Source organism: Nicotiana tabacum, chromosome 15 (assembly GCF_000715075.1).
Source record: "Nicotiana tabacum cultivar K326 chromosome 15, ASM71507v2, whole genome shotgun sequence".
In the NCBI taxonomy this organism is placed as follows: domain Eukaryota; kingdom Viridiplantae; phylum Streptophyta; class Magnoliopsida; order Solanales; family Solanaceae; genus Nicotiana; species Nicotiana tabacum.
This window is the reverse complement of record NC_134094.1, coordinates 44,821,423-44,839,596: the sequence shown is the minus strand read 5'-3', so window position 1 is coordinate 44,839,596 and position 18,174 is coordinate 44,821,423. Positions and strand designations below refer to the sequence as shown.

Below are 18,174 nucleotides of genomic sequence, written 5' to 3'. Positions count from 1 at the left end.
GCTTAAATTTAAAATATCCTCTATTAAGATCTCTAAATAGCTTTAGGTTATATAATAATGTCACTAACAAATTTGTACAATCACATAACATGTATGCATGCATGATCATGTCTTCGACGTCACTTGAGTACAGTTTCATAAATTGCCACGTTAAATTATCATGTAGCATTTGTACTGAATGTAACATCATATACTACCATATGTCCCAACATGAATCTCAAAATCAACAAGAAAACTCAAGGGCTCATCATTTAAAATATATTGCTTTTAGGAATATTTATTTATTATTTCTTTGTAATATGTCTGCTATTAGTTTTACATTCTTTGTTTTGGGGTTTGTCATAAATTATGAAATTCTACACATTAATAAGAAAATAATAGCTGACACTTGAATGGTTTATGTTTATATATATGATTGATATTTTATTTTTAGTTTCGATTTATTGTTAACAGGAGAATGCTTGGGACTAACAGGGGCAAAAATAAATGGGTCAGAAATGCTTGCATGTGGCCTTGCAACTCATTTTGTTTACTCAAAGGTATGATATTATTTTATAATTCTGTTCAACAAACTTAAAATAGATCCTATAGATCTTTGGGAAATTATATCTTAAAATAATCTTAAAGTTATACCATCATGACTTTGAAGTTCTCGATGCACTCTATGTTTGTTTTGTGAAAGTCTTATTTCTTCCGCTCCATGTCATACGTATTATTCTTGACACCGGATATAATTAATTTAAAAGAATTCTAGATATAGGTGTGACTTAGGGCTATTGAAAATCTTATCCTTTGATTTAAGGCTAGTTGATGAAATGTCCTCACAACCTAAATAGAGTTCAGCATGACCAAAACCTCGGTAAAAATTGCATGGGCCCTATTTAACCTATATCCATATTTTTAAAATTATTTAACCTATATCCTAATTTTGACAATTTCAGATCCTGCGACCTATGCGCTCCTTTCTTCCTCCTCTTCTTCTTCTTTTCTCTCTCAAACATGTTATCATGTAAGTTACACATGTTATCGTTTCTGGTAATTGGACAAAGCAACAAATCAAAAAGAAAGAAAGACTCGCCACTGCCTCTCAAACATTAATACATCCCAATACAAAGTACGTAAATAATAGAATAAGAGTTTATTGCAAAAATTCAAAGAAGCATCAACTGAAGTTTGGGACTGCAGGGACAAACTTCAGACATTACCAGGTTAAATTTTATCTGAAGTTTGCAACTATCATGCAAGGAAAAATTATCTGAAGTTCAAATATAACAAGCTAATTTTGTCTGAAGTTTTTACTACAAACTGAAGAACTCCAGACTAATTTGTCTGAAGTTTGCACCCCAACACAAAGTACGTAAATAATAAAACAAGAGTTTATTGTCAAAACTCGAAGAAGCATCAACTGGAGTTTGGGACTGCAGGGCCAAACTTCAGACATTACCAAGTTAAATTTTGTCTGAAGTTTGCAACTATCATGCCAGAAAAAATTATCTGAAGTTCAAATATAACAAGCTGATTTTGTCTGAAGTTTTCACTACAAACTGAAGAACTTCAGACTAATTTGTCTGAAGTTTGCACTACAAACTGAAGAACTTCAGACTAATTTGTCTGAAGTTTGCACTACGAACTGACATTTTTTTAATTGCTTTTGCAAGTCAGGCCAAACTTTAGACGAAAATATCTGAAGTTTTACTTTGATAAGGTCACACTTCAGGCAAAAAATTCTGAAGTTCAAACTTCAAACATAAATTCTTGCTACTTCAGGCCCCGTATATCTGAAGTTACCAGAAAAGTGGGTACGCTTGCAATTTTTTTTACAAAACGGGTATAAGTTAAATTGTGACCCAAAAACTGGGTATAAATACAAATCCCCCAGAACCTCGACCTCCCGTGCCCAGGGTCGGCTTAAGGCCAAAGCTAATAAAGCATTGGCTTTAAGGCCCCGAAATTTCTAGTAGATAGCTTGATGGTTTAAAAATATTTATAAAATATTAAAATTTACACAGAAAAAAGTAAAAAGAAAAATTTATTAATCATTTCAAAAATCTAGATAAATAAAATTTTATTTAAAATATGTTAGGCCTCTTTAGCTTGGCTTTGGGCTACAACTTTTGTTGAGCAGCCCCTGCCTGTGCCCTGTTCTGCCCCAATCTCTAGACTATCTTGAGAATAGAAATATCCCTCGCAAAATGATTTGTAGTAGTTCATGGCTAAAATCTTTTGGAGTGTAGGACTGTCCCGCTTAATGTGCCCTAATATTCTACAATGAAACATACTCTAGTCTCTAGTCGACATTGACCTTAGTAAGGTCTACGACATCTAAAAAGGGTGCTGCTGTCAGGGCCAAACGTACAAGCACGTATACGTGATCGACAAGTAATATAGTGATGAGTAGAGTAGCGTTCTCACAGAGACTAATGATTAACTATGAATTAAATTAAACTATTTATGAATTATTCATTCAAATAATTTTTTGAGAAGTGATTGTGATTTTAATTAACTATAACTACTACAAAAAAAAATATATTAAAGCAAGAAAACAAGAATACGAGCAAAGCAAACAAACAACTTATGAGCAAGATCAATGAGATGAGGACATTCCAATATTATGAGATTAATGTCAATCCTGTTAAGTTTTTTCAGTTAAATTAATTACTTGACATATCTAATTTGTTAATTAACAGGGCTTATATTGCTCACAAGGTTCTTGCAACGCTTTACTCGCCTATTCAAGCCAACCTAATACCTATATGTTCTTAGAATCATAGTCAACTAGAATGCATGCATAATTCCTGCAACAATAATCAAGTAAAGCAATTAGCATATGTCTATCCTAATGACGCATATATTTTTTGATGCACGGGTTCAAGAACATACTCTGTTTAATACCTTTATGCAATCTAAAGTTTCCACTTTCGAGTTTAACTATAGGTTCGTAGATAGTATTATATTGCTGCAAGATTAAATAAATAAACTAATATGATAAAATCGAGTAACCAAAATAACCGTTCAACGTCAACAAGCAAGAACTTCCCATAATCTCAGAATAAGGAAATTTAGCCACTCATAGTCATATGAACAATCACAATAGTGTTTGAAAGCATAAAACTATAAATACTAGTTAAAGGAAAAACAAATGCTATGGTTTCGCGCCCCACACGTGTTTCATAGCCCTTGTTGCCTCCGAAAGATGTCCAATCCCCTAAAAAAACAAGTTTAGAGAGTATTTATAGGGTAGGATAAATCCTAGGCCGGAGTAGCCAATTCCAAAACTGAAAAGGAGAAGAATCCAGCTTGGACAGGGTCGTTGGCGCTTCGCGCCTTGAACTGACTCTGTCTAAGGGCGCCTCCCACTGTAGGTGCGACATCTTCTCCGCGTTTGACATCGCCTCGCGCTGTCTATGGTGCTAAGGAATGGCTGCCTCGTGGCCTTGTTCCTTTCGTGCTCTACTTAATCATTTTTTGTACCACTTTATGCAACTTCTCTCCACTTCATGTCCAAATATTCCTATACACAAAACTAATTTAATTAAGCTCAAATATCTCACAAATTATTATTGTTACATCAAAATATAAGGCATGTAATACCATACAATATAGAATTATAATCTAACATCAACTGCGAGGGTAGACTATCCACATTCTGATGACTCAGACTATACATAACCTCTATAGTCCTATTTAAGTTAAGAACCTAGCTGATGATTGCTCAAATGACAATGATGAACCCATGGAGCCTTTTTGCTTCTCGTATGACGTGGATGCCTAGCCAGTACTAGTGCCTCAACTAAATGGTATATCCTATTATCTTTATCTTTTTGCTATCCTCTCGAGAGGCACGCTTCTCTCCTATCTTCTCGCCTCAATCCTTCTAGTAGTGTCTAGCCTCTAATGTAAGTCATTGTGCACATCAAAGGTTCTAAGACCCTAAATAATGGATCTCGCAATCCCTCAACGAGCGTCTTATTCCTCATGTTCTCATCATGAACCAAGTGAGGGGCATAGCCCTAAGTATATTTAAACATCATATTTATCCACAATCATATTTTTCATATGGATTGTCTCTAGAATGCTTGAGTCAACTCGTCTCTAAAGCAATTAGGAAGAACCACTCCATGAAAGCCTTGGTAAACTCCATGTCATCAGGGATGCACTAGTAGGCATTCCTAACAATAAATTGTGATACCAGGTATGGGCTACATCCTTCAACCTGACCCAGTTTTACTGCTTCCAAAATTCTCCTTTTTTTTAAGTAGATTCGAAAATTTTCCTTCTTTTTTCCTATGGATGCGACCAGGATCATGTGTTCAGACGAGCGAGAGCTCTAGTGTCCTATTGATCACGCCCAACTATACCTCCTAAAAGGTGTAGCAGTCATTGCAAATATAATCCAGTTTACAAGTCCGGAGTCGGATCCCACAGAGAATTAACCTACTAATTACAACCACTAGTTCCGCACGAATTCAAGTATTCAACCTTCAGAAATATTAAATAACGATTTGAATGTTTACTAACTAAGAGCAAAGTAATTAAAATGCAGTAATTTATAACTAACAGAGAAAAATATTGTTGACAAGATTTGGAAAAGTCTAGGGTTATGATTTTCTCTATTGTTGGAATCCTCCCCGCTACGTTTCCTATAAATTCGCCTAAGTATTCTGTACCGATCATGAGTACTTTGGATGTCATAATTCTCTTCCGAGTAACTACCAAAATTTAATAGACGTATTCTTCCGAACTACGCTAGCTGGCTCTAAATCACCGCTCACTAGGATCATACCAAGGTTTCGTTATTCCTAATCCCACCTTTAAACCCTCCGTATAGATTCCTCACATACGTTAGGAGTGATGTTGTTCAACAACTACCTAAATATGTACCCTTTTCCAAGCAATACATACTAAATAGGCACAGTCGATTGAGAGCTCTTCAATCAACCACAATGTAAACGTTGTCGAACAAGTAGAGACAAATCAAAGGCAAATCAATATTAAACGTAGTAGAAAATCATGTCATCAGGGATTTACTAGTAGGCATTCCTAACAATAAATTTTGATACCAGGTATGGGCTACATCCTTCAACCTGACCCAGTTTTACTGCTTCCAAAATTCTCTTTTTTTTTAAGTAGATTCGAAATTTTTCCTTCTTTTTTCCTATGGATGCGACCAGGATCATGTGTTCAGACGAGCGAGAGTTCTAGTGTCCTATTGATCACGCCCAACTATGCCTCCTAAAAGGTGTAGCGGTCATTGCAAATATAATCCAGTTTACAAGTCCGGAGTCGGATCCCACAGGGAATTAACCTACTAATTACAACCACTAGTTCCGCACGAATTCAAGTATTCAACCTTCAGAAATATTAAATAACGATTTGAATGTTTACTAACTAAGAGCAAAGTAATTAAAATGCAGTAATTTATAACTAACAGAGAAAAATGTTGTTGACAAGATTTGGAAAAATCTAGGGTTATGATTTTCTCTATTGTTGGAATCCTCCCCGCTACGTTTCCTATAAATTCGCCTAAGTATTCTGTACCGATCATGAGTACCTTGGATGTCATAATTCTCTTCCGAGTAACTACCAAAATTTAATAGACGTATTCTTCCGAACTATGCTAGCTGGCTCTAAATCACTGCTTACTAGGATCATACCAAGGTTTCGTTATTCCTAATCCCACCTTTAAACCCTCCGTATAGATTCCTCACATACGTTAGGAGTGATGTTGTTCAACAACTACCTAAATATGTACCCTTTTCCAAGCAATACATACTAAATAGGCACAGTCGATTGAGAGCTCTTCAATCAACCACAATGTAAACATAGTCGAACAAGTAGAGACAAATCAAAGGCAAATCAATATTAAACGTAGTAGAAAATCATCCTCCAATAGGTTCCATCAAACCCTAGATTAGAAAGTTTTGCTACTCATAAATGTATCAACAATCATCATGATGTTCAAAGACATTAAACTACAAAGTACAGAGATAAAAGGAGGGAATTATCATTTGATTCTTGCTTCACCGTGTTGTAGCCTTTTTCTTCTCCAAAAATAGTGTTCAACCCTTTATCAACTCATTTGGGAAGTGTTTATATGTTAGGGTCGAAGTCCTTGAGTCCAAATTCATGTCAGAGTCTTTTACCCCGCGACTTTTAATCACCTGGCCATAGACCCCGCGAAGCCTGGTCTATAGCGCGGTCAACCTGGCTATAGACCTCGCGAAGCCTGGTCTGGAGCACAATTTGTGTACTTGATGCTTTTTCGCTCTTTTCTTGTATTTTTGTCCTCTTTTTATGCAACTTTCATTCAACTATTTCTTCCGATGTTCCTACACATAAAATAACACAATTTAGTTCAAATGTCGCACAATAAATAACTAAACCAACAAAATATAGGGCGACTAATGTGCTAAAGGTATAGCATTTTGGCCGAACATCACCACCCCACCCTTAAACATTGCTTGTCCTCGAGTCAACCACCAATTCACACTAACATTGAGCGCTTTATTTTCTTTTAGCACATCCGAAGCACACCATACCTATGACTATGGTTGATAGAAACAATTAAACTTTAGCATATGCTCTCAACACACACTTCCCTTTACTCTATGCCATACTTCAAAAATTTATTCAACAACAAGACAACATACTTATAACAATCCTAACCTCACACACCGACTCAATATCACAATGCATTCATGTCTTGAACACTTAACATCATAGAGAAATCTAATAACGTCACCTATCCCTTGCGAAATCATGTGCCCTCACAACAAGAACAAGAGAGTAAGTTGAATCCACACATTCGAATCAAATGCTCAAATATATTTTAAGGACTCAGATATATCAAAGAAATCCCTCACTCTCGCAAAGAAGTCACATGCATGCATAAAGTACCATAGGCTTGCCCATTATGTAAACCTCTACTAATGTAGGCTTGCTCGATCTAAAATCAATTAGGACTTTTTATGGTTATAATGTGGGCTAAAGGACGGGTAGGATATATTTGGAAATAGTGGCTGACCCTCCTAAGTACTTTAACACATCACAAAATTAACTTAAGCGCATATTTCTTCAACCTAACTGCAATTTCACAAAAAATATCATCCCCAAAGTATTTTCTCTTTCTTTAAGCACTACTTTAATTCATATTCACTAGCAAGAACAAGATATTCTTATTTTTTTTTGCTACATTTTTTTTCTTTTCAACAATATTTTTTTTTCTTTTCTACCATTCCAGCTAGTGGTATATTCTTTACAATATAAGTACACCTTTCTTTCATTTATTGGTTCCACTCAAAAGCCATCCAAGTTCCCTCCTTACTTCTTTTAGCGCTCATTTTACAATTAAAGTGCTTTAAGAGGTGAAAGGATCAAAACAGTCATAATTAAGAACAAAGGAGTATAGGCTTGTAATATGGTTGCCAAACAAAAGTTTATAGGCTCAAAATGATTGACTAGGGATAAATATTATTTGTGGTAAGCATTAAGTTCAGACACATCAAAGAAAGCCTAAAATCAATTTTTCAAACCGAACAAAACCTAAAATTTTACTTCAACTCACATGCCGGAAAAGTTCTAGACTCTAATGCAAATACACAGACTATATAATTTCTTACCACACATGGCACATGACTCGCTAAATACGGTTCTATTCCGATTCTCAAACAATTGCAAGTGTTCACAGAACCACAAAATATTAAGCATCAAGTACAAAGTGACACAAGCCAAGAAAACGAGATATAGACGTCAATAAATATGTTATCTACTCAACAAGGCATCATAAGCATTTTCACATCATAGGGAAGGTACTACACATACTAGAGCCTAAATATGCTACTATCAAACTGGTCAAAGGTGCCTAGCAAATCTCATTTTTCCCATCCTTTTATTCCCTAAATCCTACTCTACTCTAAAGATAAAAAAACACTACTACCCGGTTCAACTATATCCCGTAAAAAAGAACTGAGGTACAAAGAAAAACCACGAGGGATTATTACTACCTAAAATAATAAAAAGACATATTTTTAGATTTTTTTTGTTTTTTCATTTTTTTTTGTTTTCTTTTGTTAGACTTTAGTCCCTCAAGAAAACTGTCAAGGAGATCCATAGTCGGAAAAAGTCCAATCATTTCAATTTTTTTTTTAATTTTTATATTCTATGCTAAAATAGAAAAGACGAAGCTAAAAAAATAAAATAAAAAATAAAATAAGAAGTATTTAGTGTATCTAATATTTACAAGTCACAGAGAATAAAACCTCCCACCCCATACTTAATTCATGCAATGTCCTCAGTGCATATATAAATTCATAAAAAATAAGTAGGGTGGTAGGAAAAACTTCCTGATCAGTCATCGTCATCGCCTTCATCTTCGAAGGCCCCATCTGCAGCTGGCCACTCTTCATCTTCTGCTCCCTCCTCCGCATCATCATCCTCCTCCTCCTCGGACTACTCTGGCTCAGCCTCGGAATACTCTGGCGTGTTGACATCCTCATCCTCTGGGAGTCGTTGGCCATTGCCAAGCCCAACCAGCTGCTGGGCATGAGCATTGAGAAGGAAACGCTCATCCAAGATGGCCCTCTCCTCTGTAGTGGCTGGCCTCCCTCCAATCCTAAGCTGCAAGTCCATCATCCTATATAAATGGGCCATAAAGCTGTCATCTCGAGCATTACGCTCGGCCCCTATCAGTGAGGCCATCGCACTCTCCTCCTTCGTCCGAATGCTGGTGATGTCTGTCAGTCAGAGGGGTGGTGGAATGACTACATCAAAAGCTCGCTCCTCCTCCACATCCTATTTTCTCAGATACTAAGTCAGCATGTTACCGAAGGACAATCTATCAATTCTCTTGCTTGTTCTCACCTGCGCCATCTGGTAGCATATCAAGTGGCCCACATTCACTTTCTGGACAATCATTAGGAAGTACAACAGGATACCCTTTCACGGCTAATAAGAGTCTCATCGTTGCATGGTAGTAAGCGCGTGTTGATCAATTTCAACCACACCTAAGCTTCCGACTTCATTTTTTTCTTTGGAAATTTCCTATGACGTTTGGCTTTCTTGTCACAAACCCAAGCGACCACAAAATTGACACCACAGAGAGTATGTCTCAGCGCTAGATATGTTGGACGGGTAATGAAGTTATCCAGGGGCTCCTGGGGAACATCTGGAGCTCCCAAGTAATTGCATATAGCTGATGCAGATAAATCAATCAACCTCCCCCGAATAGGCACTAGCTGCTCAGGGTCATTCGGATCATACCCAGCATAAAACTCACGGACAAGGTTTACATTGATATCCCCAGTGTTTCCAAACACGTAGCTCAATCCAAGATCATGAATACCCTTCCAAATTGAGTGATATTTATCTTTTAGATGGCGCTCATGAACATCCGACTCAGAGTATATATGCTTCGGCCCACAAAGCTTGTACCAGTCCTTGGCAGATGTGGGTATACTTTTAAGACCAAATTCTCATTGTCCCACCGGTTGTGGGCGTGAGGCTGCTAGAGCTGCAATTGCTTGCAATCCCTCAACCTCGCTTGAAGTGGCTTCCCCTCATTTCCTCTTTTTCGGTGGAGGTGCGGAGGAAGCCTTAACTTTGGTGGGAGCAGTGGCTTTTCTCTTGCCTTTACCGTTATCTTTCATAGGAGGCATGTTCGTACCTACACAAGTGAACATTAGTCAGTCTTAGATGCATTGAATCACTTCAAAACATGGTTTTGCGACCCCACACTTAAGAGTTGATCACATGATGTTCAACAATTTTTGAGGCTACTCAGACTTCACCTCGTTATTTTAGCATGAGAATCAAGCAATGACACAATGATGTCTACTACAATTTCGAAGCTTATAGCTACCGGTGAACCACCTCACACTTAAAATTTTAAGTGGTGCAAGGCGGCATAGCACTCTCATTACAATCTCGGAGACTCGGGCTCCAATGGGGACAAAGAATGTCTTTGAGGCATTTTGACAAATACTTAGCGTGTACTAGTTCCATGAAAGTGCTTGTAGGAGTGATGGATTGCCTCACCCTCCCAAATCAGCTTGGGAATTCCATGCTACCACTTATGTACACAACAAGAATACCATTTCTATGGGGTTTATAGGGATAGGACAAACAAGCACATTGTTACTATGAAGAAAACACCCAAAAGTTATCCGATTTCATTACTTTACACAATTCGAAATTTGGCAAAGAAAGGAGTTAGAAACCATACCTTAGATGCTTAGGAGGGGAAATTACTCTTCAATTGATATTGCTAGTTAGTGAAGGAGTGGATGAATGAATGGCTTCAATGGAGTTTGTGTGTGAGGGGAGGGGTAAATTGGGCGAGCAATGGAGTTTGTGTGTGTGTTCAATGGAGTTTGTGTTTTTGTTTTAATGAAGTTTTGTGTGTGTGTAGTGTTTTAAACCGATGGGGATTAAAAAGAAAAAAAAATTCACAACTTACCTTACCTCACGACAGCACTGTAACGCGAGGCATGCAGCGAGCTATAGGTCACGCGACACCAAATCTGTAGCGAGGTCTAGCGTGCTATATGCCTTGCAGCGCGAGCTGTGTAGCGAGATGAATACATGGCAATGCGAGTCTGCTGCCAGGTCTGTTGTTCTTTAGGCTTTGTGGCACGAGGTAGACATCGAGGTTTGGAGCGTACTCATGTGATTTTCATTCCGTGTTGTGCACGACTCCAAGCGCAATGACCTCCCAACGTGCTTCATTACCTATTCAAACACCAAGACTTAACTAAAACTTGTTAGTGCCTAAAAACAAAGAGAAAATTCTAGTTAAGCTAAGATAAACTATGAATTGGGTTGCCTCCCAACGAGCGCCTTAGTTAACATCACGACATAATGAATACAACATTACAATGGGTTACCTCCCAAAAAACGCCTGATTTAACGTCGCGGAATGACGCAGGCAATCGAACCTAAGGTTCACTAAACATTTTTGGTTCTTGCAAATTAGTCACCGATACAACTCTTTCCTCATCCATGCCCAAGTAATATTTCAACCTTTGCCCATTGACTCTAAACTTGTGAGAGCCATCTTTTGATGCAATTTCTATGGCTCCGGTGGGATGCATCTCTACCACACGGAATGGTCCTGACCATCTTGACTTCAACTTGCACGGAAACAACTTTAATCTCGAATTGTATAACAATACCACATCTCCAGGTTTAAAATTTCGCTCAAGAATATTTTTGTTATGCATCATCTTCATTCTTTCCTTATATACCCTTGCACTCTCAAAAGAATGGTAACGGAACTCATCAAGTTCATGCAGCTCTGTGACTCTACTCGTTCCAGTGGCCTCCAAGTCCAGATTTAATTGTCTTAACGCCCAGAAGGCTCTATGATCTAACTCCACCGGTAAGTGACATGCCTTTCCAAACACCAATTTATACGGTGACATAACAATCGGAGTTTTGAATGCAATGCGGTAGGCCCATAGCGCATCATCCAATTTTTTCACCCAATCAGTCCAAGTAGCATTTACAGTTTTGGTCAAAACACTTTTGATTTCTCTGTTTGACACCTCCACTTGCTTACTTATTTGTGGGTAATACGGAGCGGCAGCCTTATGGCGAACGCCATATTTGTCCAACAACTTTCTAAAGGCTCGGTTGCAGAAGTGGGTGCCTCCATCACTGATGATCGCTCTTGGAGTACCAAATCAGGTGAAAATATTTTTTCTCAAAAAACCAATAACTCCCTTTGCATCACTTGTTGGGAGTGCCACGGCTTCTACCCATTTCGAGACATAGTCCACAGCTACCAGTATGTACTTGTTGCTATATGAGCTGACAAATGGTCCCATAAAATCGATTCCCCATACGTCAAATACTTCCACCTCTTGAATTGGGTTCATGGGCATCTCATGTCGACGGAAAATATTCCCCGTCCGTTGGCACTCATCATAACTTTTCACCCAAAAGTGTGCATATTTAAACAACGTCGGCCAATAAAAGCCCGACTCCATCACTTTAGCAACTGTCCTTACTCCTCCAAAATGACCTTCATAAGGCGAAGCATGACATGCCTGCAACAGACAAGCTTGGTCTATCTCGGGAATACATCTTCGGATCATATTATCAATACAAATCCTAAACAAATATGGTTCATCCTAGAAATACATGCGACAATCACGAAAGAAATTTTTCTTCTATATAGAGGACAAGTCATAGGGAACAACACCGCTCGCCAGGTAGTTTGCAATATCTGCATACCATGGCGCTACCTCAAGGCTCGTGGCTAAAAGTTGTTCATCTAGGAAGGTCTCTACGATCTCTTCCACCTCAACCCTCTTTTCAGCTTCTTCAAGCCTGGACAAATGATCAACAACTTGGTTTTCTGTTCCCTTTCGGTCACGGATTTCCAAGTCGAACTCTTGCAGCAATAGCACCCATCGAATCAAGCGCTGCTTTGAATCCTTCTTCTCAATGAGGTACCTGAGAGCAGCATGGTCAGTATAAACAATTACCTTCGAGCCTATCAGGTATGACCTGAATTTGTCAAATGCGAACACCACTGCTAGCATCTCTTTCTCTGTCACCGTATAATTCAGTTGGACACCACTTAAGGTTCTACTTGCATAGTAGGTTGGATGCATGACTTTATCTCTTCTCTGCCCAAGAACTGCTCCCACAACATAGTCCCGTGCATCACACATCAACTCAAAAGGTTGTCCCCAGTCGGGTGCCACTATGATTGGTGCAGTCACCAGTCTCTTCTTCAACTCTTCAAACGCTACCCTGCAGTTATCAGAAAACACAAAGGGGTGAGCTTTTTCAAGGAATTTACACAAAGGGTTAGCAATTTTGGAAAAATCTTTTATAAACTGCCTGTAGAAACCGACGTGACCAAGGAAACTTCTTATGGCCTTGACATAAGTGGGTGGAGGTAACTTCTCAATTATATCAACCTTAGCACGGTCCACTTCAATGACCTTACTTGACACTAGATGTCCCAAGACTATACCTTCATGTACCATGAAATGACACTTTTCCCAATTTAGTACCAGATTAGTCTCCATACACCTCTTCAATACTCTTTTCAAGTTCATAAGGCAATCATTGAATGAATCTCCCACCACTGAGAACTCATCCATGAAAACCTCCATTATTTCCTCTACCATATCTGTGAAGATGGATATCATGCACTTTTGGAATGTGGCGGGTGCATTTCATAGGCCAAACAACATTCTCCGAAAGGCATAGATGCCATACAGACAAGTGAATGACATATTCTCTATATCCTCTAGGGCAATAGAGATCTGGTTATACCCCGAGTATCCATACAGGAAGCAAAAATAGGACCTCCCCGCCAATCTATCTAGCATCTAATCAATGAATGGCAGCAGAAAATGGTCTTTTCGGGTGGCCATGTTTAATCTTCTGTAATCTATACAGATTCATCATCCAGTAACTGTTCTTGTTGAGATCAACTCGTTGGTCTTATTTTGCACTACAGTCATTCCATCCTTCTTTGGTATGCATTGAACTAGGCTGACCCAGTTGCTGTCAGAGATGGGGAAGATGATTCCCACATCTAACCACTTGATCACTTCTTTCTTCACCACTTCTTTCATGTTGGGGTTCAGCCTTCTTTGATGTTCTCTAGAAGGTTTGTGCCAATCTTCCAGTAGAATCTTATTCATACAAAACGTTAGGATGATACCCTTTATGTCTACAATGGTCCATCCAATTGCAGTCTTGCACTCCTTTAAAACCTGCAAAAGTTGTTCTACCTACACATCTAACAAGATGAGATAATAACAGGCATTTTCGAACTAGGTCCCAAGAAAGCATACCTGAGGTGGGATGGCAAGGGTTTCAGCTCCAACTATGGTGGATCTTCGATTGATGGCTTAGCTGGAGGGGTCTTTCTTTCTTCTAAGTGTAAAGGCTCGAATTCGAGCTCTCTTTTTCAGTACCCTTGGCCTTCAAGGGCCAACACCCACTCCACCAAGTTCTCACCATTTACCTCTTCTAGGTTCATCAGGCAGGCTGCTAGGGGGTCTTTTGCATTCAGTGCCTGATCTTCCTCCCTCAGAATCACATCCACACCTTCTATCAGAGAGCATTTAGCAAACTCATTGAGTCGCCGCATAGATTTCTGCACATTGAACGTTATCTCTTCATCGTTCAATCTCATCTTTAGCTCCCCAGTTTCACAATCAATCAGAGCTCTCTTAGTGGCCAAGAATGGCCTTCCTAAATTATGGGAATCTCTTCGTCAACCTGGCAGCTCAGAATGACAAAATATGCTGGAAACACAAACTTTTCGCCCTGCACAAGTACATCATCAAGTATACCTGATGGCCTCTTCACCATTCGGTCGGCTAGCTGTAGTAACATAGATGTGGGTCTTACTCTTCCAATGCCTAACCTTTTATAGATAGACAAGGGCATCAAGTTTATGCTCGCCCCCAAATCACATAATGCTTTAGCAAAAGCATAGCTGCCTATTGTGCATGGGATTGTGAAACTCCCTGGGTCAGATAGCTTCTCAGCTATGGGTCTCGTCATGATAGCACTACATGTCTGAGTTAGTGTAACATTTTCCAAGTCTTGAAAGTTAAACTTACGAGACATCAAGTCCTTCATCATTTTTGCATACGCAGACATCTCCCTCAAGTCGTCAATCAGTGGAATGTTCACCTAGATCTGCTTCAACATCTCCATGAATTTCTTATACTGCTTATCCTTCTGATATTTGGCCAACCTCTGTAGGAAGGGTGCACAAGTTCTTGAGGAGTTTCTAGGATGCACCTGTAATACACAATACTATAAACGTTAGAGTTTCAATATAATGAATTTCAAGTCGAGAAAGCTGAATAAACTATGAATTCTAACAATTCTTTTGGATGTAATTAATAACACCTTTAATTCCCCCGGCAACGGCGCCAAAATTTGATCACGCCCAACTATGCCTCCTAAAAGGTGTAGCGGTCATTACAAATATAATCCGGTTTACAAGTCCGGAGTTGAATCCCACAGGAAATTAACCTACTAATTATAACCACTAGTTCCGTACGAATTCAAGTATTCAACCTTCAGAAATATTAAATAACGATTTGAATATTTACTAACTAAGAGCAAAGTAATTAAAATGCAGTAATTTATAACTAATAGAGAAAAATGTTGTGGACAAGATTTGGAAAAGTCTAGGGTTATGATTTCCCCTATTGTCGGAATCCTCCCCGCTACGTTTCCTATAAATTCGCCTAAGTATTCTCTACCGATCGTGAGTACTTTGGGTGTCGTAATTCTATTCCGAGTAACTACCACAATTTACTAGACGTATTCTTCAGAACTACGCTAGTTGGCTTTAAATCACCACTCACTAGAATTGCACCAAAGTTTCGTTATACCTAATCCTACCTTTAAACCCTACATATTGATTCCTCACATACGTTAGGAGTGATGTCAACTACCTAAATATGTATCCTTTTCCAAGCAATACACACTATATAGGCACAGTCGATTGAGAGCTCTTCAATCACCACAATGTAAACGTAGTTGAACAAGTAGAGATAAATCAAAGGCAAATCTATATTAAACGTAGTAGAAAATCATCCTCCAATAGGTTCCATCAAACCCTAGATTAGAAAGTTTAGCTACTCATAAATTTATCTACAATCATCATGATGTTCAAAGACATTAAACTACAAAGTACATAGATAAATGGAGGGAATTGTCGTTTAATTCTTGCTCCACCGTGTTGTAGCCTTTTTCTTCTACAAAAATAGTGTCCAACCCTTTCTCAACTCATTTGGGAAGTATTTATATGTTAGGGTCGAAGTCCTTGAGTCCAAATCTAGGTCAGAGTCTTTTACCCCGCGACTTTTAATCACCTGGCTATAGACCTCGCGAAACCTGGTCTATAGCGCGGTCAACCTGGATATAGACCTCGTGAAGCCTGGTCTATAGCGCGGTCAACCTGGCTATAGACCTTGCGAAGCCTGGTCTATAGCGCGGTCAACCTGGCTATAGACCTTGCAAAGCCTGGTCTATAGCACGGTCAACCTGGCTGCCTTTGCGCTCTTTTCTTGTATTTTTGTCCTCTTTTTGTGCAACTTTCATTCAACTATTTCTTTCGATGTTCCTACACATAAAACAACACAATTTAGTTCAAATGTCGCATAATAAATCACTAAACCAATAAAATATAGGGCGAGTAATGTGCTAAAGGTATAACATTTTCGCCGAACAACACCTATGCTGCTCAATCAGAGGACTGGTGCGAGTCCTCTATGGTACTAGGTCTAGTAAAGGTAATGGCTTTAGCTTTAAGAAGTTTGAAAGAAACTCCTTTAGTGCCTCTCGTGGTATATGTCTAACCTTGAACCTAGGCTCCCATTTCACCATCTCAAAGCGCCCCAATCCTCTCCTATCACTCAAGTCTCCCAATAAGACCAATAACTTGAAGAATGCCCTATAGACCTTGAACCAATATCTTCCGTGATGCCATCTCAATCCTAAGGAGGTGGCATCACATTCTCCCAAAGATTAGGTCCTTCGACATATTTGCTTGCCTGGCCACAATCTCTTCCACCACCTTGGTCCATGGTAACTTCCTCTCTCTTTCAAAAGTTATCCCTAGTGAGTCTTGCATCTCATACTCAGGTCCACGACCTGAAGATTATGTCCTAGTCATCTAGCGGAAGTACATAACCATATTAGACTTTAGTAAGATTATTTGGTCTTTTAATCATAAGAATAACCTAGATCAGTAATACTAACGTTCTCACGACCCAAATCTTAGTCTTGACCAGCGTATAGGACGTCATGATGTCCCATCTAGCCTAACCCACATTATGCTTAGCCTGCATGTACAATCACATCTATGAATTAAAGTTCTTAGAGCTATTCCCATCATACCATAGTCTTTAACATTCATTTAAACATTTCAAGATGATGATTGAGTTAACTAACAACACAAAATTTAGTATGGTTGTACTATTTTTATAATCCTGAATATAAAGGAGCATCTAGTGTATGAACATGTTCTTGAAATGAAACAAATCATAAAAAAGTAGCCCATACAGACAAAGGTGGGTCAAATGCTCTATATGCCTGACCTTTTGATTGATCGAGCTCGTCATCTATATATGTAAAAAATAGGAGTGAGAGAAGTGAGTCTCACAACTCAGTGATGATAATTAATGAATAACCCTTTTCGGGAAAAGCAAAACTTATACCGCATGCCATGAACTTTTACACATACATGCATAAGTCTTTACAAAAACATTGCATATTCATACTTGCTTCATATGAAATCATGTATTGTTGGTCAAATCAATGTATTAACTTTGGAAGTCAAAAATATTAGCAATTGAATGCATGCAACGGTCTGACAAAACTCATGTTAGTTAGGATCACATGACTGGGTATACAATGTTGTAGTTGAAAATTACCTATTTTAGCTGGGGATGCTAGCATGTGTAACATCATCATCTTTATTAGAGTATAGTAACACGTAGAGTCAGTGTTGTCTCCTGTATGGCCTAGCAACTGCCAATGTTTCTTCTCGTAAACCTTTATCGTAGTCCAAATAATGCTTACACATACATATGTAAGCTTTCTATGAATTTTTATGATTTTTGTTATTTTAGGATACACCTAGACACAAGAAGGGGACTGAATTGTGTCTTACCCGATTTTCGTAATTTCAAAGAATCTGGTTCTTTGAACTATCCAAACAGACACAAATAGAAATAATTACAAAAAATTAATCAATACCGAGATTTTACGCAAAAAACCTCCTTTCTCAAATGAGTAAAAACCACGACCTACTCAGTAAGATTTTTCTAAAGTCTCCACTAAACTTCAAAGAGCAATTTTTAGGTTATAACTTTATAACCAAGGGGACTAACTCTAGTATCCTAATCCCTACAATAAACTCAATTGTAGCAACCCCTTCCCAAACTAAACTCTAGTCTCGAAAGCTTTACAAACTAAAGTTTCAGCAATAACCTACTATTACACTTCTCAAAAAGTAAATAGGTTACAATTTAGAACACTTAACTCAACCTAACAACTAAAGAACTTGAGCAGCTTCATCTTCGGGAACTAGTTCTTCAGTCAATTAGCTTGAATATCAAAAGTATCTTTTTGCTGTGATTGCTATTGTCAGAGGTGATTCTATATGATTTCTCTCAATAGCAG

At 38.4% G+C, this 18,174-nt stretch overlaps 1 protein-coding gene across 1 annotated transcript in view; it reads left to right on the top strand.

Moving 5' to 3' along the window:
* Window positions 1-18,174, top strand: part of LOC107801686 (putative 3-hydroxyisobutyryl-CoA hydrolase 3) — a 74,558-nt gene that overhangs the window by 27,908 nt on the left and 28,476 nt on the right. The window contains exon 9 of the mRNA XM_075230802.1: window positions 454-539. Within this exon, the coding sequence (XP_075086903.1) occupies window positions 454-539 (86 nt within the window). The remainder of the gene's footprint in view (window positions 1-453; window positions 540-18,174) is intronic.